Raw genomic sequence first — 27,882 nt, 5'->3', positions numbered from 1 at the left:
GAATTAATTTCAAAAAAATAGAAAAATTAAATCTGAGGGAGAAGTAAGGCGCAGATGACAAGGCTCCAGATGTCATGTTTTCAGTTTTCAGGCATAATTTTTCACCAACTTTGTTTTCTTATGACAGTCTACATATAAATGGGTACCTGGCAGTGCTGCTGTGATAATAAAATGCAGATCCTCTTTATTAGATAACATGAAGGCTAAGTGTCCTTTCAAGTCACAGATAAGAACTCATTTATATTTGTGATACACACACACACACAAACATATATATATGTTTTGGTTTTTTTTATCATGCATGTATTTCATTATCCTCAGAGGCGCCAATGTCTACAAGCTGCTTGCTGGCTGTAAACCACATAATTCAACACAATACATGTGTCACTATTAGTCTTGATCTGCCAATCAAATTTGCAGGTCTCAATACACATGTAGGCAAGTCTGAAGAGTGCAATGTTTATATCAGGAAGCGCATGAAGGCCTAGCTATCAAAAAAACTTTACCTTCTTACCGGACCTTAGCATATTTTGTGAGTCAAACTGTTCAGACATTATGCACCAGAGCTACGCAACACTCAGCTGGAAGATACTTCCATACCACGTCTGACCAAACATGAATTGTGAAACATGGACCTAGTGTGCTTTCAGATGCTCAAAAGCGTCATATTTCCACTGAATGTTTCCAATCGTGTTTCTATGAGTCATACTTCTGTAAGTCATGTCTCCACTGAAATGTGCTCAACAGAACGAGTTCTTTGATTCAGTGTGAAAGGGGCCTAGGAAGCCTGGGTGTGGCTCACCTCTCCTCCTGTTTGAGGCAGGAGCTCAGGGTGGTGTTCAGCTCCATGATCTCCTGCAGCACCTTGGTTGTGCTCCCTGGGAGCATAATCAGGGTTTCCTTCTGGACAACATCTGGAATGTAAAGTTGAATAGAGGAGAGACAAGAGGAGGAACATGAGATTAGTGTAAAGAACTGGTGAGCTTTCACAAAAAATCACCCAATATCAGTTCTCTTTCAATTCTCTTTTTATCCAGCTATCCAGGATCTCACCAAAAAAAACTCTTGCAGTTAGGAGGGCCAATAGAGACCTGGAGTTAGCAAGCTACAAGTAATAGAGTTTCTTAACAGTTACAAACTTCAATCTTAGCTTACTGGGAGCTTGTGATACTTTCATCATGGTCAAGCTAAATTCAACTTAAACTGTTGAGAGCATTAAACCTAACTACACGCCTGTATACCTTGACTCTTGAGCCCTGTAGCCACTTTTCCAAGAGGCTTATTTTTCTTCATATTTTTTCTTTTAGTCCAACTTTCACATCCTCTTTAATACTATTTCCATTCTCCCTTGTTATCTATTTCTTTCTCTTCTAAATTCTAGCTCTCTCTAGATCTCATGTTTGATCTATTTGATGTACTCGTATCAAAACTCTCATTTTCATTTCTTCTCTTTGTGTTTTTTTTTCTTCTCAGCATTATCATTATGATGACTTCTCTATTACAATTCTTTTTCCACTTTGTTAAGCTTTCTTTCATCTCATTACCAACATGTTTTTTCTCTCCCGCACTATAAACAGACCATCACTATCCACTTGAAGCCCCTCATCACACGAACGTTTCAGATTACAATGCAATGCAGATACAAGTGGGAAAACTGATGTCTGTTGTAGATTGTGCTGTGCAGAGCATCCAGGAAATGTACAATGAGCACATATGTGTTCACAGATTCCTCAATTCACATGATGGACCTATGAGGGTGTTTCATGGTTGTGATATTGACGATGATAATGATGGTGATGTGATGTGGTAATGACAACATTGCTGTCGATGACGACGATGATGATGATGATGATGATGATGATGATGATGATGATGATGATGATGAAGATGATGATGACGGTGGTGATGATGATGATGACGACGGTGGTGATGATGATATGATGATGACAATCATAATGATGTTAATTGTTGGAATAATCATAACTAAGGTGTACAAAAGTGAAGGTATGCATTAAGCAAATAATAATTTGTCTGGATCTAGACATTCTGATAATGCTACAAGTAGTCTACAAAAAAAAATTAATGCAACACATAGAGAGGATATCTTACATACTGCAAGTGGGATGTATCGCTCAGCTTTCAACACACGACAAGCAAAGACTTACGTAAATACCTACATCAGGAAAATGTTAGTAACTTTTCCTTGTTTAGAATGAATTCTGAGAAATCAAAGCAGCTGGACATCATGATTTGGATGTAAAATGAAAGGGGAAGTAGTCAGCTGGTGACCCTGAGATATTTCAAGTTCCTTCTTCGTTTAAAGAGAACATTAAACTGTAAAACCAGAAATGTCTGTGTGCATGAAACTTTCACAAATTTCCCAGGAAGCCGGAAGGCAAGATGTGCTAAAGTACTGTAACATGCATGCCAAAATTTGTGTCTACACAGTGCATCGAAAGCATGCTGGCAATTATAAGCTTCATCCTGCAAGCAATGTCCACTACAACTTCATCATCATGAACATTTAACTACTGTAGTCACAGGTGTAGATTCACTGCAGGTTTCAGTCTAAATTTCTCTGATCTTTTCCTTTAATCCTGCACTGTTCTCACTGAAACATACATTTCTTCTCTGAGTACATTCTCCTTATTGTCTTTTCAAGTGGTTTATTTTGACAGGAGTTGTTCTTGAAAGTACTTACAAATTTGTATGCACATGAACAGATCAACAGACCCACACATGGACACACACACACTGACATGACATGCACAGACACACTATGGGTGTCACCTTTCCGTCAATTTAAAGTAAGCCTGGGAACTTTGATGTCTGTAAGTATGTGATTCACTTGTCATGTCTTCTTCGCAAGTCACATGACAAGAAAATTAATTGTGCTAACTTCGGCCATTTCTGGCGTAGGAAAGATGCGCAAGGATACCTGAAGTGAGTCATAATAAAGCAATATGATACTTTCCCCTGCAGCTTCCTAATAAATTATGTCACTGATGATACGATGGACAGAATGAGCTGATGAATGTCTCGAGAAGATTTTCTTTTAAAAACTCCTTTTAAACAATCAATTGAGAGAAGCCAATTTTCTAATTATCTCCTTTCCAGGCAGGCATGCTACTGCAAACCGTCAGCCACAATCAAGAGAAAATGTGCACCTCAGGGGGAAAAAATAAATTGAGTCCTGCATCCTGTTCAGTGTCATGACAACTTTTCCATGCCAACCCCTAAAGATTACAGCCTGCAATGTTCTTCTTAAAGGCATAATTTACCATTTGCAGATGAAAAAAACCCTGCATTAGAGCTTCAAAATAGTTCTAAAATTTGAGTTAGGGATAGAAACAACCAATGTAAAAATTTGAAAAAGTATAATCTATGTTTAGTATTAATTATACAAAATGTGAACAATAGTCAAAATAAAAATGTTTCCGGACTAAACTGTCTACGGTTATGGTTTAATGAGATATATTGTGATATCTCCTCATATTTTAGGCTTTATTGCAAAAATTTTATATGACAGGATGTTTGTGATACAAGTGACCTACATACACATATGCATCAAATGTGATATCGTGAACACTTTAAAATCACTGCTCCCAAAGGTAAACAGGAACTTTCAAATCCAGAGATATGCATGATGTTGATTACTGGGAACTGATTCACAATAAATCTCCATGAAATTTGCCTTTGCTGCAATCACGACACAAGATGTACATCATATTGCAGCGCTTCCCCCCCCCCCCCCCCCCGCCCCTTCTAGCATTGCCAGATGAATTACAAACTATTGTGGGCTTTGACCACATCTATTAAATCAGATTTGTGTCATGAATGACAACACAATATCATAGACAATGATCACACAACTGCTCAAGCAAACTATTCACCACGCAGATCAAAAAACTATCAACACAACAATTAACAAAGACTCCGATTACTGACATCCATTGGCATTACCACAGATCAGACATGATGGTCAGCAATCTTTATGGTAGATTAACTCAACCATGGTTTGCCTTTAAATGCACTATAAGTACACCTCCCCCTCCCAAAAATGTTTCATGTTCAATTATTTTAAGAGGGATTTATCAATATTAGCCTAGATTTTCTATCATTCTCCGAAACATCAAACAGCAATATCATAATCATCAGAAAATGGAGAAGGCTTTAGCTAAGATGACACCCGCAGTAAATAGCCAACAGTGATGTTAATGAATGGGGTAAGGTATCATGGGTATAAAGTTCTCCTTTTTGGGGGGGGGGGGGAGGGTGCAGAAGTAGGAGGGGTTTATAAATATAGCAATACAAATTTCGAACTGTTGTACGCTCACTTTTGTTTCCTGAACTGCACTGATGCACTTGTATTTTAGCATGCATCCTGTTACTACTTCTACTACTATTCCTCCTCCTCCTCCTCCTCCTACTACTACTACTACTACTACTACTACTACTACTACTACTACTACTACTACTACTACTACTACTACTACTACTACTACTACTACTACTACTACTACTACTACTACTACTACTATTACTACCACTACTACTACTATTACTATTACTACTACTACTACTACTACTATTACTACTACTACTACGATGTTATATTAAAGCCGATTACCCATATAATGGGTTTATTTCATGACAGTCAATAAACCAAAAACATAGGCAACATAGTAACAGTCAGGTGACAGGAATAAATCTCTTGAAGCACCCAGTACGCTGTAAATGTCAAATTAAGCACCTTATCAAAATATAAATTCTTATAACTTCCTTTTTTACAGTCAGACTTTGCCCAATTTTACACTGCTCAGTTTCAGTTTTACTAGGTCCATAAAACATTAGCCTTTTCATCATTTGCATTAAAAAAAAAAGAAAAAGATTTTTGAAGATGGCAAAATCGAGGGGGTGGGGAGATCAGGATGTCTATTTGGCAGCCAGTATATTCAATCCCACACACAAACACACAGAAAAGATCATACGTGATCACTTTCAGCAGACCTTACGCCTCTATGGATCTCAGCGCAACAAACAGCAGGTATCCACAGCTAGGAGTAAGCCTAGTTCATGCTGCAAAAATATCCAAAATATTGTACTTTGGCGAGCAGTGGGGTGGGGTGGGGGTGGACATCAAGCTGTATGTGAGTGTGGTCTAAACCACTGCTTGCTGTTACTGCTACTCATATACGACAAGGAAAAGGAAATAGATTGTGGAGGCGAACATGTTCGCTAATAGATCTTACACCACTATCTCACACTACCAGCCAACATGACACCCTGCCATGCTATTTTTCCTCAACCCTGTTACAGCAGAAAAATGAAAACATGCACGTAACTGTGGCAAAACACTTGTTATATAGGGTAGTAAAACTAACTGCAATTTTACAGGACAAACATCCTACTTCACTGGAAGCATGAAAACGTGTAGTAGAATGATATCAATATCATTCAGAGCATTACACGAAAATGAGATACACTTGCAGTGGCCCTGGTCACACTGGAAAAAGATTGCGAAGTTTACGATCGCGATCTTTATAAAGATCTTAATGTTTTGCCAGTGTGCCCACATACTTCTCGCGAAGCTTTCCGCAAAAATTCCCAATCAAACTATGGATATTTCCTGGACCCCTGCCAATCTTCTTGATCCGTCAAAGTAGCGTGAATGCTAGCAACTGAAACTTCGCAAAGTTTGTCATGTGACGAGTCCACTATCTGATTGTGGGTGCTGCCTCCAAAGTGTGTGGCCATTGTGATGTACAGGTGTGCATTGTTACATCACAATCACCTGCTGTAAGATGGCGTGCTGTTTCTTATTTCTTCCGCACACACACCAGTGGCCCAAACTTCACGAATTGAAACACTGAGGAGCTTGGCTGTAAGTGTGGAGACGACCAAAGATCGCAATGACTTTGCGATCTTTTGCCAGTGTGACCACAGCTATTAAATGAAGATGATGATGATGAACAATTAGGGTAAGGTTCTCAAATGGGATCTTCTGGGTTTGAATCAATCCTAATGTGAGCATCCTTAGATGAAATATCACCTACAATAGCCCTCCCCCTTGATCAAGGTGTGAAAATGGATGCCTGGCAAGTGATTATGATATAATATAGTAAAATATAAATGCAACATTTGATGAATTATATTATATTAGGTGCTTTTGGTGGTTAATAATGTCATTGATTTTTTTTTTCTCAATATTTTGGTGATTTTAGCTCGAGGGTTGGTGAAAAGTTTTGTAATTGCTGTGTAATAACGTCTCCTCATTTTTGTACACCCCTGCATATGTATTTTTGTTGTTGTTGCTTAGATTAAGGGTTTTTTTTTTATAAATATTCATAATCCAGAGTTTTAAAAGAAAGTGATTGTATTGAGTATTTTTTTTCTCCGTTGTTGTACTGTATACATGTATGTAAGTTTTTATTGTTTTAGATTAACAGTTGTGTGATTTTTATGTATAATTTCTCAATATGTTTATTGTAAACACCTTCAAATGTTATTTGTGAAGCACTGTGATTTTTATCTATATACACACTGTACATGTACTCTGTAAACTGAATGTATTTCAGCCTTTGGGCTGCCAATTTCAGGAATAATAAACCTTATCAATTCAATTCAATTCAATTCAACAACAGCGGCAGGGCCCGTGGGAGAGCAGTGCTACACCCCAGTGAAGAGGGGTAATAATAGTAGCAGGGCCCAGTGGAAGAGGGATGCCACACCCCATTGAAGAGGGCAGCCAGAGTAGAGGATACCTCATTATTTTCTTTTCATCATTCAATGTCGTGTTGTGAGAGCACTGACATTGACAACCATGATGATGATGATAACGAGAAAGGTGATAATGACTACAGTGAAAAAACGATCATGTTACTTTGGGTCAATTCATGAGAAATGCATGTTTAAAGTCAACCCCCTCCTCCCACTGTCACAAAGACACTGTCACAGTGTTGTTAGTGTAGAAATTTTCCTGATATTTTATCAGTTTTTCAGGGTTCTTGCAATTCAAAGTGTTTCAAATATCACTCTCATAGCATTTGATTGGGAGTTTGCGTTTACACCATAACAGATGTCGTGGGATAAAACCTTAATCACCACAAGGATACCAACAGACTGATTCATCTAGGTGTCATTGATTGAGAGCTATTTCTAACATCATCAAACAGGATGTTTTTAGAGGGGCTGCCTTCATCTAGTGACAACAATTTCCTCTTTCTACTAGACATATACACAAAATATTTGTTTTGTATACTTTTGGGAAGGGGTTGTACTTCAAAAATCTACACCTGGTTTAATTTTCTTCCATTATTTCTGCCTCAAATCTCATTTGCACTGGACAGTCTTTCTATAAGCCTGATGTAGATCATCTGTCACAGTGTCATACAGCAAGCTTCGTTATTTCAAGAGAATGAGTTGAAAACAAAGTGTGAAAGCCAAGCTATGATGTAACCTCTTCTACTGATTATAATGACATTAATCACTGATATCTGGTTGCGTTTGGTCTGGCATCGGATGGCAGTGGGTAGCTGACGTTTTCAGGGACTCTCTAATAAATTATCCTGGTGAATGAGTAATCATTTCCTGGTTAACCACAAAGAGAACGTGTGTGACCATTTCCCTATCTTGACAGTGAAAAATAGAAGAGTATACCTTCTGTCAAACATTCATTAATGAGGGGGGAGGGGAGGGGGAGATTGATAAACATGATCACATAATCACATACATCTCTATATATGCACTTCATAGCCTACAGAGTCACTTTCATTTTGCTAGCTAATCACCGGGTTTCTTCCAAATATGAACTTGTTATAAAGGTGATACTTCCTCACTTGGTATTGGTAAAGAGGTGGCCAGCATGGCATATACTGTACAACCAGAAACACTCTCGCCATGAAACTCTCATTAAGTGGAGCCTTTTTTGTGGCATGAAACTTGCGCAAATTGCCACTGGCATTCAGTGCATTACAAAAATAAAATCGAAACAGAAGACGTATCGCATAGAAGTCACATTCTAGCACAAAGTTTTTCTGAAACTAAAAAACAGGTAAATCATCAAGCTTGCCTCAAATGGCATGGACATGCAGTGGCTTTAAATGTTTATGTTGACAAGGATTACTCCAAGTGCTCAGGCAATATGAAAGGACACCAGGAAACAACCTAAGACTCCCAAACAAGGAGCTGCAAGTTTATATAGAACCTGACGCATCGATACATTCAAAAGTTTGCATACTGATATGTACTGTATCTGTGTGACATATCATCCATGAATTGATGAAACCAGGTTCACTTTCATTCATGACACACAAAACAAGGTAAACATGTCAGGCTTCCAAGTAATGATCTGGCCACATTAAAAGACCATCAATAACAAACCTACATGTGTTTGTTATGTCACAATAGACAAATGTGCAATACCTTTTTAGAACTAAGTGTGCAATGTTGCTTGTCAAAAATAATGGGCTCTCTATCAAAACATTGTATATATTGCATTTTAGACACATGTATACCCTCAGCAATTTCTGCTTCAGAAAAACCCCTATTACAAATTCTACGTAGAAAATGTCCTGTTTCATCTTGTTAAGATGATTATATCATAATATTCAACAATCATCCAACTTTGTAACTGATTGACAAATTGCCCTACATCGACGTAAATAATCACGGCTACTACTAAAACACTGATCAATTCAGTGCTTATTTACGTCGATGTAGGGCAATTTGTCAATCAGTTGCAATGAAAACATCTCGACGGAAGAATTTCAAATCATCCAACTTACCAAGAAACCATTTCAGTGCTGTCAGAACTGCCTTCTCTGATCCCTTCAACTTGTCAACATCCTAGGGGTTGAAGAAACAAAACAGGAAGAAAACATTAATGAGATGCACTACAAAAGTTATTCACAATTTTATTGAACTGAGTGCAGCAATCAATTAACCCCATTACTACCACCAGCAACCTGTTCAAGAACGACATCCATACTGTTTTGAAGTGATGGTCTTCTGCAGGATTAAAGAATGGATTGCTGTTTTCAAGTTGAAAAATTTGAGCTGCATCATGGTCCTACATGCTCTGACATCATGTAGATATGAACCTGAGAAAAACTAACGGTTGAAAGAAATGCTCATTGGTTAGAGAAAGTGAAAGTCTGTGAGAGGCGTAATTTACTCTACTCATTATTTCCTGCAGACAGTATAATTATGATTTAGTAGGCATTTTTTTTTTTAATCAGCATAAAGATATACATTCATATATCTCTCCACAGGGACAGTACAATGATCCTCAAAATTTGTTTTCTGCAGTTTTTCTTTGAATATTTGAATACCATCATAACATATATATCATACCACCATCAAAAGGTTCTGAATAGATTTGGATGAAACTTGCAGGAACAGTTGATAGTGACACAAGAAACAGATGATTACCCCATATTAAAATTCTGGTAATGATCGGGGAGTTTTGATGAATTTTTGAAGGATTTTCCACCTTTTGGCAGATAGGATCAATGAACTTTTGAGTTTAAGCTATGTGTATTTGAGGTTTGCATGTGCACACTAGAGCCTGTGCTCTGCTCGGGCAAGGCACTGCGCAGCTGGAAGCTGACGACGTACGCAGATGGCTTCTTTATTGGGAAATTGGGCGATTTTCAGCATGCGTATATGGGTGGAAATGAGCTGCTTGGAGGAGGTCTGGAATCTCCGAGTGCTTTTCTAATTGTACATATATTTAACTAAAAGATGATCACTATAACACTGCTGAAGTTATGTGATAACTAAATACATAACTGTTAAAATCTTATACTTACATACACTTTGAACCTTTTATATATCTAGGCATAAAGTATTTGCATTAAAGCAAAAATGTCAAAACAGCTTGTGAATGTTTTCTGTCAATGTCATGTAAGCTTTAGTGCAGCTTTATGCCGAGTGCCATCTTGGATCTCCTGGCCACGGGCAAAAGAAAACAATTTGGGAAGGGCTCCTCATTGACTCCTGTGTAGGGTGAGTCAGAGGAGTTAGTCACCCCAAACCTCTGGGTAGAGTAATCAGCATCAAGAGGAGAAGTGCTTTCTCCTTGGCTCCCTTCCTCCTGTCTTAGCAGTAATTATTTCGTCTGTCGTCTCTCCTATTTTCTAATTGTCGGTGAGAACAGTGTGGGGGAGGGTGAAGGAAGAACATCCTATCATAAGTACTGTTCACACTCACTCAAAATTAACAATTTTCTACAAATATCTTTTGCCTTGCAATGTACAAAAAATCAGTTTTTGTGTGTGAACACACGCAAACATAAAAAATGTTTGATCTTTCAGATATGCATTGCAATGCAAAAATTGGTCTACCTTTTTTTTAAACTTACGCAATAGATTGCCCAGCTGAGCGTGTGTGAAGAGCACGTAAAGAAACCATCAAAGGCAAATAAAAAGCCATTTTCACATCGCGATGCAAAACGCGATAACTCCTGCGTGTGAATTCGAGCTATATTCTCTGCATTTGCGGTTGAAGGACAGATCAGGCAGACCGACACGGCCACGTCAGACGGTGAATGGGGAAACCATTAGGCGTTTCGCCTTCGTCTGATGTATTTCCCAATCTGGATATCCTAGTTGATCCCCCACTAAATTGTTGTGCCTACGCATCCCTTACCGCACATGGGAAGTGATTAAAAGTAGATGAATAATCTGTAACACATAATATAAACAACTCTCCCCTATACTGTATTGGAATGATGATTCAAAAACTAGCCCACAGTCTTCCATTTTAGTCAAGTATTAGCTTTTAACTTTTTCTTCTGCAATGACTGCATGCTGAGACAGCTTTCTGTGACAATCTTGTCAGATGTAGACTAGATTTTGATATGAATGCTTTAAAGTTTGCATACTGTTAAAAATTGATGTTAAGATATAGAGCAGGGGAAAGAAACATCTACTGCAGCATCTTAGTATGTCAAAATAGCAATCCGCAATCCCTGACTGATGTAAACTTCAGTAAATGTTTTGATACACTTTCATATAATCAAAGTGTAAGAATTCACTTTACTTATGAGCCTAAAAAATACCAAAATATTAATTGTTTGTTTGTCTGACTTTCTGATTTTCTCTTGTCCCAGTAAGTCAAGAAAAACAGGACCTTGCATTTGAGGCCCTAAAATTAATCTAGCATGAATTCATAAATAACAAAAATAAAAACAACAGCATAGGCTAAAACACCTGGCACAGGGAAAGAGCCATGGTTGCCATGGTAACCAAAAGTTTTTCTCCAACATCCACTGCTATTTGTCTTCTCAAATAAATTATTTATCATACTTTCCTAGGCCTCATTTAATGAATGTGTTCCAAAACCAATGGAAAAAATGACAGTTCTTCTTTTTTCATGTCAAACAGAGATGAAACAATCTCAGGAAGTCTACCATCCCAGTAGAGCATCCTGAAATCCCAGCAGGGGTTATTAATTTTAATTCTATAGCCCACAATTTTAACTTTGTGAGGTGTGTGAGTGTGTGTGCAGAGGGGTTGATCGAACAACTGGGGCAAGAAATAGATCCCTAGTTCATGGGTATAGATTATTAACCCATTGAGGACGGTTTGATTTTGCTACATTTCCCACAGACACCTGCCCGAGTATACTCTGGACTCGTCCTCAACGGGTAAAGAAGTGGAGGTCTGCGAAATGATTGAGTTGGATAAGTTCCCACGATTGTCTTTCTTGAAACATTGTGCCATATGCTGGCACCATGGAGAGTGTGAACCAGGAAAGGGCAGTTAATTCACAGCAGGTGATTGTAGGCATAGTGTGAAATGCCCCCAAACCCACACAACTACTGCCTAGGTTTCCTCTTGAAATAAATGAAATGAGAAAATAACATCCTCCCATTATTATTATTCTTTTTTGACAGTTGAAATCTTATTTTACAGTGCATAGACATGTATCATGTACATACCAATTGACATTCATGCATGACTTTTGCAAAAGTGGTTAATGAACAAAAAATTTAACATCCCATTACTTTTTTGTTCTATGTTGAATACTGAAAAACAAGAAATTTTAGCGTGCATGAAACTTTGGCAAATTTTGCGAGGAGCCAAGATTTATGAAAGTAAAATGCACACAAAAGTTTTGTTTACACAACGCACTGAATGCCAGTCACTTCAGGGAACTAGAGTGACCATGGAGTAACAACTATGGAACCAAAGCGGATCTGTAGGAGCTAAGTTGAATAAAAATCGATCAAACTATGATGATTATAGGAGAATAAGCGATGTAGTTACAAGTATGTGTAAAATTGTCTGCATTCACACTTCTCATTAGAAATAAATTGTTATTCATGCTGAAGATAGATTTAAAGTACAAAGACCCTTTTTGGCTCTCAACCAAGTATGTATGTTTGTTTTACAAAGAGTTCTGTAAGTGGAGTTTCATATAGGATAAGATCAATTATCAGTTCCTGGGAAAAGTAGCACAGAGAGAAAGTTCAATAAAGCTAGTGCAGAAACTTGTATGTAGATGTGTCTGTTAGTTAGTGCATGGGTATGCCCACGTATCGCCTGCATGCCCTGATATTATACCCTAATCATCCCCCAGGTTGGCTGAGGAGAGATTATCCGTGAGGAAATCCTGAAGAAAACGGTGCCCTGGATGGATTGAGGGGGTAATAGCAGGAGACTTTCTGGACTTCGGTCAAATGTTAACTCTGCAGAAATATCCTAATCATGCCAAGTTTCATTTCATTCATTTATTTCATTTCATCAATTAATTTTCACTTTCATTTCAAACAAAAATATAGATGTACACAACATACCATGCTTAAAAAAATCACATTCTAAATATAAATTATGTCAAAAAATATCAACATGTCAAGGAAAGATGAAAATGGAGGGAAAGATGAAAAAAAAAAAAAACACTTTGCAGAGCTCTTTGTGTTTGTCATCCTACATTTGCATCTTTCACTCCGTCTTTCTTTCCCTTTTTACCCCCACCCCCTTTCTCTCTCCTTGCTATTCAGCTATCCCTTTATCAACCTACGAACATGTGTACCTACAAATCTTAACATCTTTAATGATCTGCTTTAACATCCCTCCTTATCTCTGGTATACACCCTAAGAAATACCAATTAGTATCTAACTTTGCAAGCTCACCTACCGGTTTTTAATACTGTGGGATGACTTCGGGAGCCATGGAATCAGTGTGTTTGGTATGACAGACTGAGGTGGAATGGAAGCCCCCCTGCATTTAGGCCTTAGACTACAGCTACACACACCCACAGACAGGGCTCAGCCCAAGCTCCCAATGGGTCTAGGTACCCATTCCTCAAGAGATGGGGGTTACATTCAGTGCTTTTTAGGACTGAGGGGTTTATATTTGGCTTTATTCGGAAGGAAGGGTGTGGTCCCAATGAGACCCTGGGAAGTTAGTTCAGATCCTTCACTGGGTTTCATAGAGTTCACCTAAATATAACACTTTTGGCTACCGATATATTTGTATGTAGTGTACTATACAATGTACACTGTATGTCTTGATCAGAATGACCATCCGTACATACATGTAATTCTATGAGGTCACTATTTTGCTACTGGTAGCAGCCACTCCAGGTCTAGACAGCAAGAATTTTCCAACCCACTTATTGTCAGATTTTTGTTTCTTTTGCAGGTACAAGGGGTTCAAGGTTACAGACGGAGACCTATAATGATGGATGGAAAGAGATTTTTTTTTTTTCAAGTGGTTTCAGAGATTGAAGTGAACTTGATTGTAATCATGTTCTCTGAAGTGCATTCTTCAAAATCTTCCCTGGGGTGCCAAGACCTTGCATCTTCGTTGGCATATACTCAAAAACCTTCCTACCTTAATATTCAACATCAGAAATATTGATTTGAGTTTTTAAACATCGCAATTATTAATGCAATCAAAAAGAATGTTTCTACATCATTTGACATCAACACTGATATTATTTTGCCCCCCCCCCCAAAAAAAAAAGGTTGTGAAAGTCAAACATATTTTTTTCACTCTCCTGAAAAGTAATGATTTTTTAGATACAAGGTCTTGTCACTTCCCCCCTGCCCCCATGATGAAATGCTTGTTACTGGGTGTTCAAACATTAAAATGAGGCTACTCACCTACCATCAAAGGGGAATCTGCCCAAAATATTAATATGTGGATTCAGTTAAATTTCAAAAATATTAGTAGTATGCTTGAGAAAAGTTTGACAAAAATCAGACATGTAATGGAAAAGTAATGAAAATTTTGATCATATCCATATGTGCTGTCTGCCCTTGATGAGAAAAGTATCAACAATTCATCATGTAACAGAAGGGCAACAATATAAAGAAATATTCTACAAAAATGTCATTTTCTTAAACACTATATTCCTCCTATTTGTTAACTGACATATCGTCGGTTGAGAATGATAAGGACGTTAAGTTGCCTCTTAACCCATAGTGTTCGGGACAACTTACCGCCCTTCTTATTCTCAACAGACGATATATTGAGAGTAATATTATTCCCCCAACATATGAAAGAGATGAGTAAAATGCTCTTTCATTATATAGTAGAAAAGTGGAAAACTGTTGAGTTCATTTTATATAAATGTTCTTATATCACTGCCTGACTAGAAATTGTTGCAGTCTTTTTGTCAAGCATATGACTGTTGATGTGCCTATGAGCAGGGATATGTACTTTATAAGCATGCTATAGATTACATATTACTGTATTACATATAAATCATATTTCATGATCATATATGCTATGTACAGCTTAAAGGTCCAGTTTACCTTTGGGAGCAGTGATTTTAAAAATGTTATCACATTTGATGCATATGTGCAGGTCTGTTGTATCACAAAACATCCTACCATATAAAATTTTTGCAATAAAGCCTAAAATATATGGAGATACGAATTTTCTCAATAAACCGTAACTGTAGACGGTTTAATCTGGACGCATTCTTATTATAACTATTGTTCACATTTTGTGTATTTAACAACACTTAACATCGATTATACGGATTCAATTTTTTACAGTGGTTGTTTCTATCCCTAACTCACATTTTAGAACTATTTTGAAGCACTAATGCTGGGTTTTTGTTTCATCTGCAAATGGTAAACAATGCCTTTAAAGGGATGGTATAGTTTTGGTTGAGACCTAATTTCAGGTTTCTAACATTTTTTTGGTGAGATAATGAGAAACCTCTTATGAAATATGAAAAAGCATGTAATTCTATGAGGAATTCAACGTTTATTTGATTAAAATTGGTTTTGAAATGGCTGAGATATCCAAAAAGAGCAATTCTAACAAAGTGTGGGACGTGTGGGACCCACACTTTATTACGATCGCTTTGTTTTACTTTATTTTGAATGTTTCAGTCATTTCAAACCTGATTTTCATCAAATAAACTTTGAATTCCTCTTAAAATGGTATGTTCTGTACTATATAATAAGTGTTTTCTTGGTATCTCGCAAAAAGTTAAAAGCCCAATTCTCATATCCACCAATACTGTACCATCCCTTTAAGTTATCCACTTCCAGGCCAAAGTCCTTATGACATCACATTGAGAAAGCTAATAATCATCATTGACATCAAACTTTTCCTATTGATATGATCCTAGCATAGACATTGCCTGACAAATGTAGATCAATCATTGAAAACGAGCTCATTTTGCTATAATACACATTTGCCATAGACACCTGCTTGAGTATATTGGGGAATAGTCTTTATAGTTCCGTTAATAGCTCAGAAAATGGTGACATACAAAGACACTACTATCAGCCAGTGCATTGTGGGTCCTAGGTCAGTAAAAACAATATTGTGTGTGATATCAATGGAGAAGCTCACTCGATAAATGTATGGACTTTTCCTGATTGGCAGCATAGACCTTGTATACATTAAACTGCTACTTTACTCCCCCCCCCCCCCAATATACACACAGGCATCAAGGAAGTATTGTTATTGAAACCATAACAATAACACTGAAAATCACACTAGAAACTTTCTTTTGTGTGTGTGCAGTATCATATCTCTTTTGGCTGCCTGTGAACAAAAAAGTGAATCTATAAAATTGTTTGGCAGTATTATATTATGTGTAAAACTTTGCAATGAATGACACACTGGCCAGAAAATAACTTAATTCTAAAAGTATTGTTATTATGGCACAGTTTGCACACTGAATACACTATGCCATATCTTTGCATGGGATAGAAGGCACACACTGCAATTAGGCTTGCTTCAAGTTCATATTACAACACCATTCCTATACAATGTACAAATTGCATACATCAGTCACTAGAGTTTTTAAGTGCCACAACTCTCTAGGCCTATATGCACAGTGCCAATAGTGGTCTTTGTGTGATTTCAGATGTAGTTTTTCTTCCTTTACACCGGAGCTCATATAGATCACAATAAGCTATGAGGAAATGTAGAGCTGGTGGCATGGGCAAAGACATATAGTTTACATATATTCTTTCAATGGGGATTACCGGTATTAAAAAATCGATCATACAGTATCTCCTTCCTTATTTTATCCAAGAGTCCCTTCCCAATGTCTCTTGCTGTTTGTCCTTACAATGTCTTTCTTTCCCAATCATTTGTATGCCCCTGTGTGTGTGTGTGTGTGTGTTTGTATGTATGTGCTTACATTCTTTCACTTGTTTTTCTTTTATAAGTCCACTTTATCGAGTGGCCCACATCTCTACGACCTCGTCTTTTACATGGGTTTCTCTTTTCCAATTACACAAAGATTTTGAACAAATCGTTTCACATAGATTATGAATAGCACATCTTGCTCATTTTCTTTTTCTGCTTTCAAATACATGTTTAGATATTTTGTATTATATTAATTGGTGGGAATAATTGTCTGTAAAAAAAAAAAAAATTGGGATACGGGAAATGAAATTTGATTTGAATTGAATTAAATTGAAATTAGGCACTTCAAAATCTATCCTTATAAAAAGGATTCACACTTTACACTGGAGCCAAATACTTTACTAAACAAGATCTTTGTACACGTTGTTGGATAATACTTTGATTGAAACAGAAAATAATAGTTCAAGAAACATGTCTAAATTTAACAGTTTGATAAAGCTCATGTCAGTGAAGTATGACATTCCCTCAACTCTTTATACTGACATATGTTGAGGGTAATATCATTCCCCCTGCTTTCTAATACCCCTTTCAGGTAATCGTGGATGCGGATAATAGGAGCAATAAGTCGTAAAATTTTGATTACATGAACGGGAGAGGAGTAGAAAAGTGCGCATTATTTTGATGCTGCTATTATCCGCATTATTGCAGCATGAGGAGTAGATCGAGAATACATGAACGCGTTTTACGACTTATGCGCACTAACATTCCACAGTTCAATCAAAGGTCACACGATTTCCCGCACAACCGCTGATTGCTGAGCTTGAGCGAGAGCAGTGCATACACGTGAGTATATAGCACCGGAAACATTACGTCATTATAGAGGCGTGCACAGTAACCATGACAAATACTCCTGTCTTTCGCACCGTTATATGAACGGGCGCTCGTAAAAGTAGTGCGCACTTCATGGGATATATGAACGCGATTTTGAATACTTCATCCGCATTATTTGGATGCGGATAATTGAACCGCGATTACCTGAAAGGGGTATTAGAGGTTAAGTTAAGTGCTCTTTCAGTATGTCAGAAAAATGTAAATATGTTGAATGAAAAGTTACATTTTCATTTTTGTCCTGCAGTGATGTCAAAAACTGTTTCAGTCTTCTCATCCAGTGATGGCAGCACCAAAGCTTTAAAAATTCATAACTTTGGAATGGATCGTTGATTTTCCTCAAACTTCACTGATGTGTTCTACTAATATTGCTGCATTCACTCAACCAACATACATATTTGGTTATCATTCCCCTTTAAAGAACATAGAAACACATATCAAAAAGCCTATCACCAAGCAGGTATCCACCATGTCTGAAAATTACTCACTGATAGGAATTTGAGGTATCCAACACAGCCATGGCGATCATTACCCACAGACCCAAAGTCCATACATGATCAACAACGAGCAACATGTCTTCCAGGAAACCAGTAAAAACTAGCTGACTATACAGTGCCTACACATTATGTCGCACATCCTTAACTGACTAGGTTACATTTCCTTTGCGTCCAGTGACATACTGTACATGTATTTGCAGGAAGCAAACACACAAAAAGACGTAGGAGACTGAAGTAATAAAACACTTAATTTTCATCGCAGCATCTACTTAAGACTTATATTGTCTCCTTTACTTACTAATGAAGTGATTAATATTTATGATGGTTATAATGAAATAATACTGATGGAAGTAATTATAATTATGACTGTGCTGACATCATAATTAATGTGAAAGCCATGATAGTTTTCTGCAGTTCAAGTTTTCAAGCCCTTTACTGTCATATCCTATGCCTACCTAATCAGCATTACTCACGCATCAAAGTAACAGCTATGGGTCCATCCACATTAAAATCATGTACGGCCCTGATCATGAACGCAATACATGTCTGCAGCAAGCATTAGCCGATCAGTGTGCGTGAAATGTAACCACGTATCACTACCCAAGCACAAGATTCTTTATGGGTCACTTGCGTACCATTGGAACACTTGCAAGTCAATCCTCCACTATCTTCTCCCTCACACTGTGGGTAATGTGATCCGTCCAGATACAATTACAGAACCACACCGAAAATAATCTGCATATATCTTGACACTTGGTGGATATAACTCTCTGCCTAATCACTCCTAGCGTATTTGCACTTTATTTGTTTGTTTGTTTGTGGTTGTTTTTTTCACCAAAAAACAACAACAACAAAACAATATTATCCACTGATCGAGCACAATGGATTATTGGAGTGAATGATTTACAAAAGGAAAAGTTGTTATGTGTGCTGATATTCAAAGATGTACACAAGGTGTCACATGTATGCCAAGAGGAATGTAGAGCACTTGCCTTCAAGAGCATTGTTGTTCATATGACCTGAACTAAATGAGCACTGTGAGGAATTTAAAGGGGTTGCGCAGCATTGGCATGAGTACCTGACCACTGAAATGTGAATTATTCTTTACAGTTGATTAATCATGATTTAAGTTGCATATAACAGCCAAAAATAAAGATTAATCCCTCTTGAAGTAGGAAAGCATTTAATCTACGTACACTATTTGTACATACCCTGAAGGTGCAAAGTGTGTTTACTGTGAATTGTACAAGACAAGCTGCCATTTAAGTTCAGCCCAATATCTGATCAAAATGGCAATTACAATATCATTAAGTTTCATTTGGGGGACTACTAACTATTAATCTGGGAAATCTACCTGCAGACCCTCTTCCTTTAAAGGTTACTTGATAGTTTTGTCACACTTTTATGACTACAGGATTGTAATTCATTCATGGATATCATGCATGGTATTCCAAGAGAAAAAGACGATGATGCCCAATAGTGACATGATATTTACGTATTATGAAATAATCATGCCCACAGCAGAAATCCAAAAATAAGTAATAAAATGAGTTCATTTGCAGGCATTATAATTGCATCTATTGCTTCAAGAATCTTAATGTTTCCCTATTTACATTAAAAAAAAGAAATATGTTCTTACACTCTCTTGAGGGAAAACATGGTAGTTCTGCTGACAAATGTCAGCAAAATCTCTTTGAAGACTAAGTAATCAGGAGATAAACAGAAACCTTGGCTAATGTTACAATAAAAATCCCTCAGTGTCAAACTTTAAACAAGAGAATATCAAGATGGCTTTTAATTTCTTTCACGATCCTTGGCTCTCACAAACAGTAGACAAACTCAAGTGAAAGAGGAAGTAAGCACAGTATCAGAGTTGGGTATATGTTTACTATACCTTATCCACCCCAGCCTTCTTGGGTGTTTCTGTGTTCACAGGAGGCGATTCCTTGTTCCCTCGGCTGATCTTCCGTTTGGCCATGTCCACGAAGCTCTTCTTACGGGTCACACGCTCGGTGGTGGGCGCCTCAGACGACCCACTGTTCCGGTGCTTATTTCGGTGTTTCCGCGGCAACGGAAGGGTGTTGAATTTGTACTTGTCTGTGTGAGCAGAGAGGAAGAGAGGAAGAGAGAGGCCTGATTAGGAACGAAGATAGGACTGCGATTTCCCTTTGACGTGCGTGTTGGCAAAAAACAAACAAACAGACACAAAAAATATTGCAAGGCTTCCCTTTTCACAACAAACAGTGCTATTAAAGACAAGGAAACTTCCTGTACAACATGTAATACACATGGTATAGACATAAACATAACAATGAGGATCATTTTGTGGCAGTGTATAGATTCATTGTTTCAATAGGACGAGAGATAAAAGCTTGTGAATCAGATGGCATGAAAACTTGTGTCAAACTTCAGATTACAAGTACTAGTGTTCTACTGTTTAAAAATAAATAAACAAAGAAAAACAAAAGCATTGGCAGGCTCAGCAACTGTCCCTAGTTGTTGACACCAGTTACTTCGTATGATTTGATTTGGTTTGAATGACAGGAAACCTGTTTCCACAATGGCCACCACAGTAGTGAATAGACCAACTCTCACAAGCTGACTGTCAGATTTTTGGCTAATTCATCACTGTTGGGAGGCCACCTAAGTGCTGGCAATACTATACTGGACAGGACACTGGAATAGTGCTGAATGTGATCAGGGAGGTACATTGTAGTTTCAACCCTTCCCTCTCGATGGTGTGATCCTGCACACTTCTCATCTTTATAATTACAACAGAGCACAACAAAACATCTTTAAACGACTTTGTGGCTATCCTCTTCAAGAACTTCCATGTACGGTACCAGTACACTGTTGTTGTTTTAATTTGAACTTTCTATAACTGATGCAATGTGTTATTTGGCATCCTAAAAATAAATACATTTGTATTAGTAATGCACCTTATGTCACACTGATACTATCTCTATGAAATTACTGTTTCTGTGAAGAGAAATAATTTCCATAGATTTTTCACTTAAAGGACAAGTTCACCTTCATTAACATAAGGATTGAGAGAATGTAGCAATATTCAATAATAGTAGAACACATCATTGAAAGTTTGAGGAAAATCGGACAATCTGTTCAAAAGTTATGAATTTTTGAAGTTTTTGTGCAGTCACCACTGGATGAGAAGACTAGTGCAGTGTATGATGTCACATGCGTACAACAACATAAGGAAAATATAAAGAGAATTTCACAAAATTTCATCTTTTGAAAAAAGTACACATTCCCTCGACTCGTTACTGACATACAGTATGTTATGGGTAATATTATTCCCATTGCCTTTAGAAAGAGGCAAGTTAAGTGCTCTTTTATTATGCGAAAAAAGTGAAAATATGTTGAATTTTCTCTATATTTTCTTTATACTGTTGTACTCATATGACATCACAAGCCTTAGTAGTCTCCTCATCCAGCGGTTCCAACACAAAAATTTTAAAAATTCATAACTTTTGCATCGATTGTCCAATTTTCCTCAAATTTTCACTGATGTGTTCTACTAATATAGCTGCATTCTCTCAATCCTTATGTTTATGAAGGGGAACTTGTCCTTTAACAATTCACAGTTTCTCCACAAAGTAGTCCTCACTGAGCTTTGGTATCAACAAACTACAAAATCCCTGCTACACTTCCGATACCATGTCAGCAATGCAAATTAACTGCCATCTAATCAAACTACCGATCTGTCACGCATGCCATGTTTACAGAACTCCAGATAGAGACTGACTCAGTGTAATATCATTTTCATCTCCTGCACAAAATAGCACCACATCTAGACACCCACGGTATTCCTTACTAACCACAGATCCAGTTTATAGAGAGGCAGAATAATGGCACCTCCAGAGATCAAAAACAAAAGCGCAAATCTGATTTGCTACAGTGAGCAAGAAGGTTTTCAACCTGTATTGAACTTTGTTGCAAGAGTTACAACCTTTTTTTAATTATCCACACGGAACAGAATTAGGACATATGCTGCTGTAGAAAAAGAAACCTCTACATTTGCAGGAAATCAACCTACTCACAACACCTGAACTAATGATAGGCCTACATCTTTCCTTGAAGACTGTTCGACAGCTAAATCTCAAAATAATAATAATGACAATAACAATGACACAAAAGAGCACATACATGTCTTGTGATTCTCTGCACAATTTCTAAATAATGCTATCATACAGTATGAAATGGTATGGACACATTTACAGAACAGCGTGTATCAGTCAGGCCCATCAAAATAGATTACACTGCTCTCATCCATTTAGACCTAAAGCTGCAATGTTACTATACTGTGTACCCACCAGACTGATCCCTGCTTGTCGAGTGATATGTCCCTTTAATCTCCTGTCATACAAATCCACAAACCGGCATTCACACAAACAGACGTCATCAGCTGTATCCCACAAAATACACGCATGCCTGCGTACATTGGGTGCATCCACACTGCGTCTCCAATAATGGACTGAACAACTGACAGGCAGTGAGTGAGAGAGAGAGAGACTCGATGCTCTACTCTCGTTCAGAACTTCCTACTGGAATGCCGAGAGTGACGATCCACACCGGCACGGAGTGGATGGACCAGGCGGCTTGGACCGGTGAACGGTGAACGGGGGCAGACGGAGTGGGCGCACGCACTCCTTTCCTACCACAACACAATCTACGCATGCCAACATCCTCTTTTACTGACAAAACATGCACTGGATAGGCAAGCACACTGTTTATCAAGAGCAACCCTAGACCTACTATTGAGGGCAAGGTACATTGTAGCCTTGTGCATAGACAAACGTTCAGAGGAATCAATGATTCTATTCATATCATCCCGGTCACTCCCCTTGCCTTCGACACATGCTTTTATCAAGTACTCTCTCACCAGCTGAAGTCTTTTGTAGCACGACAGAGCCATTACAACTGGGTAGGATTGTTTACAAAGTATGAAACACTTAGACTACCACTGAAAGGGTGACAAAATCATTCATATCCATGGAATGTAAATGGAGCGGCAGTGAAGTGATGGTAACTGATGAATGACAAAATGAATGACATTGCATCGACAATTGACGCATTATCTATTTTTGCCTAAAGATCAATGTAAGAATAGACCTGCAATGAACATGATGTGAAAGACATGCTTGAGCTGATTCAAGCATGTCAACAACTTCTCAACACAAGAATCAAAACACACTGCTCAAGAACACTTCAGGTTGTCATTGTTATTCACTGTTGACAGACTGCAATATTAATAGCTTCCTTCTGAAACAAATTTATTTTGAATCAATACTGAGAAAGAGAACATCAAAGCTAGTCAGCAGCGGAATGGGACAAATGTATAAGAAAGCTACCAACATTTCATCCCTCTCAATTATAATGCACACTCTTTCTGTATTGGTTGCTTATACACAATGTAACTAAATACAGCTCTTTAATGTTGTCCTCTTTGTTCATATTGTATACACACATGAATGTTTGTTTTTCTCCTGAAGAATGAAATATGAAATCATCACGGTTTGGATGTCTGAAATCTTTCATTCTGATATCCCACTGCATTTGTGCTTATCTACTTAACTCATGTTGCACTATGAAATGACACCAAAAATATATATTTTTTTACATCCTGTTTAAAGAACTATAAAGAACTTTACTTCTTCTGTGTTGAATAACCATGTTCCATAAATCTGTTGCAGATTTACTTTCAAGTTTATTTTATTTTTGTTTACATATTTACTTTACATATTACAAGACAAAGTAAGTCAAACAGCCACACTTTATAACCAAGAAGGGTTCATGGTCGATTGCAGTTCCCATTCAACTTTCTGAACTTCATACAACTTATACTAAATTATGAATATAATGAATATTATACATTGCTACATATCTTTCACTCAGTGTACAAAATTGTAGTTCTCTCCCTGCGATATAATTCCTTTAATCTGTGTATGGCAGTCTCTTAAATGAGACGGTACAACTGCTATAAAAGAAATGGTAACACCAACATAAGCTCATTTATAAATGCACTGCACTTCAAAAGCTATTCTGCAGATGTGAGATGCGTCAAATATCATGCGCCATACCAATATATTACGTTCATGCAGCTCCGTGGACCATGGTGGTTGACAAAGTCGACAATGATGTATGCTCATTATGTGTCAACACCAATTCAGGGGCAAAGTACAGCTATGGAATTATGGCACAGATATTATGGTAAACTACAGTCAAGGATATTTATACCCCACACAGATACACTCTTTATTGCACCAATAGCCCAAGTATGGCTGAATGAAAACATAAACTTCCACCACAAGCTCACCTTAACCCGTTCCATTCTAAATTCTGAAATCCCCATAGACTTAATACACAGGCCACCAGGTTCCTGTATGGAACAGGTTAATTTAAAGAAGTATTGTTTCCTGCTTAATACTGAACTATACATGTGACGAGACTTTTTTTAATAATGTAACACTCAGATTTTTTTTTTTCCTTGGGGGTGGGGGGAGGGGGAAGGGGATGTGCCTAAAGGTATAGGTCTGATTATACATTTGTTCAATTATACAACAACCAAATTGATGAAACTTGAGCTAAACAAAACCTGACCATCATAGATGGTTTTAAAACTTTCAGTTCTGTTTTATTTCTATTTTTTCGCATCATTCAGTTGTTTTCATCGCCAAGTATCGACAACTGCAGCAATGTATTTTACGAGTTCTTCAAAAAGCCATAGTAGTTACCCACATGCTGCAATAAAATTGCTGCAGTAAAGTTTTATTTGCTTTCTGAATAGCTATATAAACATGGCCATATCTTGCAATTGAAGCTGGTGATTAGACATGCTCAAAACTTACAGACTATGTTCATCAATCCTGTGGAAACCAGATGATTGTCATGTTCATTGTACATGACTATCTTTGTTCAATTTTTTACTACTTTAGCTTCAGACGATTATATATAATTACAAATAAATTGGCTCTTTTGTGGCCTGAATTCTACATACTCTCTTACCACATTAACAAGACAACACCTTTAACTATCCTTAAAGTCAATAAGTATAAAGGCAATTTCCATCACCTTTCACCCATGGAACACTTTTCTCCTGTATTAGCTATTCCACTGCCAATGCCACCCAATGAATAACATCACGGGAGTCTTGGTTCAGAAACAGTCAACTGAACTTTGACACCCAAGTTTTCATCAATCTTGCCAGCTTCCCTAAATTCTGCCGTCAAACATGACCTCTTCCACCACGAAACAAATCCTACCCTTGAACTCTGCGTTCATGCTTTCAATGGATCGTGAAGCCATTTGCTATGGCATTGCATGAGGCCAATGCAAAATAACTGTTCGCTAGAGTGCAAACACTCCTATACTGCATGCTAACAATGGTCAGGAATAGTTCTGACAATGGGAGGCAACCTTGAATCCAGTCGGACAACACTCTTCAGCTGGTAGCCTCCCACCTCCTTCCTCCCCAAACAGACACCAGCCTCATTCTGTGATTCTTCCTTTAACATAGTTTAGTTCATAATTCATCCATACATGTACATGACAGCTGACAATAGAATTAGAGCATCATGTTCATTTGGCAGGCCTCCTAATTGGCTAACCAGAAACGAAAATGATGAAACTGATGATTCATTGCAAATTTTCTTTCTGTCTGTTTGACACTGGGGACTAGCTGTCCATGGTAATCCATAACGGAGTGTGGCACAACATAAAATTGAGTAAGGATATTCTGAATGCCTGATATTATAAGTAACCCTGAATCTTACAGTAAATCACATCTTACCCCATTAAGGACGGGCTGATTTTGCTACAACACACATTTTCCATAGACACTTGCTCGAGTATACTCGGGACTCGTCCTCAACGGGTTAATGTTATGTTCATCTGTACATCACTGACAAAGGCTATGTTACATCAACAAAGTCCTCTTTTTGTCTGTCAATGACTCAATATATAGATTACATATGCCATGATAAGTGTAGCTGTTCATTGGTGACATAAATGCAATTATCTGCATAATTTTTCTCTGATAATTAACAAAAAAAAAAATCACACAGATTCCAACACAAACAAACTTCTTTTACTGTTTATTCATGGAGCATTTTGCTTGAGGACACGTCTTGCTAACAAAAACTTAGCCTGTAAACGTTGCATTTTATTTTTCCTTGCTGGAATTACAAGATCTGACCACGTAAGTCCTGGGAACCTGAAATATGTTGTCACCACGAGGGATGTAAGTTCTATCATACCACATCAGCATGGCAGAATGAAGACATCAATAGGTAGGCTACACATCATACCTGTCAGCAAGAAGCAGTCGCCTCCTGTCATGTGCCAGGACTTCGTTAAACAAACAACAAACTCACAAGATTGCGGACAGGAAATGCTCCTTCATTTCCCACACAAACATACCATACAAGCAAAAACAAGAAAAAGAGGCAAATATGATTGTGCATGGAAATATAAAACATACACTCTTCCTAAAAGGTTGGTTATGAAGCACAGCAAAAATACATCATTATGTGCCTTTCATGTGGCAAATGATTGCCCTAAAGTTTACACACATCTCATAATCACATACCTGATTTTCCAGTGCCCAAAGGCAAAGTATATTCCGTAGCAGTCAAGTGAATGTTGATTCCAACATGTTACTAGTACGTGCAAAAGTGTTGTCTCTATACAGATTTCAGATATATCAATAACCAGGGCAAGTTTGTCACTTCTTTCCAAAGTATTATCCAATTACACACTTATGCACTGTCCAGCAGGACTTTATAGTAGTCTATACAGCACTCGGCACATCCTGTATAGACACAGCAACACTTTCTCGCCGCTGTGACGCACAGCGATCACCAGGAACCCGTGGAGCCAGAAATAAAACAACGTAAAGTTGGGGAGGTGTAGTACTAGCGACGGTAAAGCGAAATGACCCCGTTTTTTCAGCGCCGCTGAAGGAGGGGAAGAATAAGCTTACCGCAGACGAACGAGATATGGGAAACTTCCTGCAGACTGGGGGAACTCCTCAGCAGCAAGAAAAAGAGAGTTAGAGGTGGTCCCTCTTGCACAGCGTCTACGAAAGGAGCATGTTTGGAGGGGACAATTTTGTCAGCCTGCAAACACTGATATAAAGACCTCTCTGAAAATCAGCCCGAGTTATGGCTGAAAGGGCAATCCTTTTCATGAGTGGAGGACGAACAAATGAAATGAATAAAATAAAAAAAAAACCTCTTAAAGTTGAGTAGATATAGGGCTTTACATAAGACTCTTATACCTGGTAGATCCTGTCCAAGTAAAAATTTTATTCAGACAACTATACTAACTTCACATCTCCTTTCCATTCACTTCACAGACTTCAGGCCAATTTACACATAAAGAATTACATGGTTTCTTTTTTTTTTATTGCTCTGCAGATATTTACTTTATTCATAATCATTAGTACACTGGCAGAAAAGTCATTCGGCTACAAGGGAAGCACCTACAGTAAAGGGATGGTGCAGTATTGGTGGAGATGAGAATTGGGCTTTAACTTTTTGCGAGATACCAAGAAAACACTTATGAAATAGTACAGAGCATACCATTTTAAGAGGAATTCAAAATTTATTTGATGAAAATTGGGTTTGGAATGACTGAAACATCCAAAAACAAAGTAAAACAAAGCGATCGTAATAAAAGGTGGATCCCACGCTTTGTTAGAATCGCTCTGTTTTGGCTATTTCAGCCATTTCAAAACCAATTTTCATCAAATAAACATTGAATTCCTCATGGAATTACATGCTCTTTCATATTTCATAAGAGGTTTCTCATTATCCCATCAAAAATGTTAGAAACCTGAAATTAGGTCTCAACCCAAACTATACGATTCCTTTAAAATCTGCTACGTGTGAATACTTCACATTGACCA

The 27,882-nt window shown here is 37.7% G+C and overlaps 1 protein-coding gene across 1 annotated transcript in view; it reads right to left on the bottom strand.

Moving 5' to 3' along the window:
- Window positions 1-22,356, bottom strand: part of LOC140240721 (rap guanine nucleotide exchange factor 1-like) — a 39,823-nt gene extending 17,467 nt beyond the window's left edge. The window contains exons 1-4 of the mRNA XM_072320485.1: window positions 22,289-22,356; window positions 19,852-20,054; window positions 8,787-8,847; window positions 803-914 (exon numbers count right to left, since the gene is read on the bottom strand). Of these exons, the coding sequence (XP_072176586.1) occupies window positions 803-914; window positions 8,787-8,847; window positions 19,852-19,935 (257 nt within the window). The 5' untranslated portion in view covers window positions 19,936-20,054; window positions 22,289-22,356. The remainder of the gene's footprint in view (window positions 1-802; window positions 915-8,786; window positions 8,848-19,851; window positions 20,055-22,288) is intronic.
- Between the last annotated feature and the right edge of the window lie 5,526 nt (window positions 22,357-27,882).

The sequence above is a fragment of the Diadema setosum genome, chromosome 17, assembly GCF_964275005.1.
Source record: "Diadema setosum chromosome 17, eeDiaSeto1, whole genome shotgun sequence".
NCBI lineage: Eukaryota > Metazoa > Echinodermata > Echinoidea > Diadematoida > Diadematidae > Diadema > Diadema setosum.
Note: the sequence above shows the minus strand (reverse complement) of the source record. Positions and strands in the feature narration are given on the sequence as shown.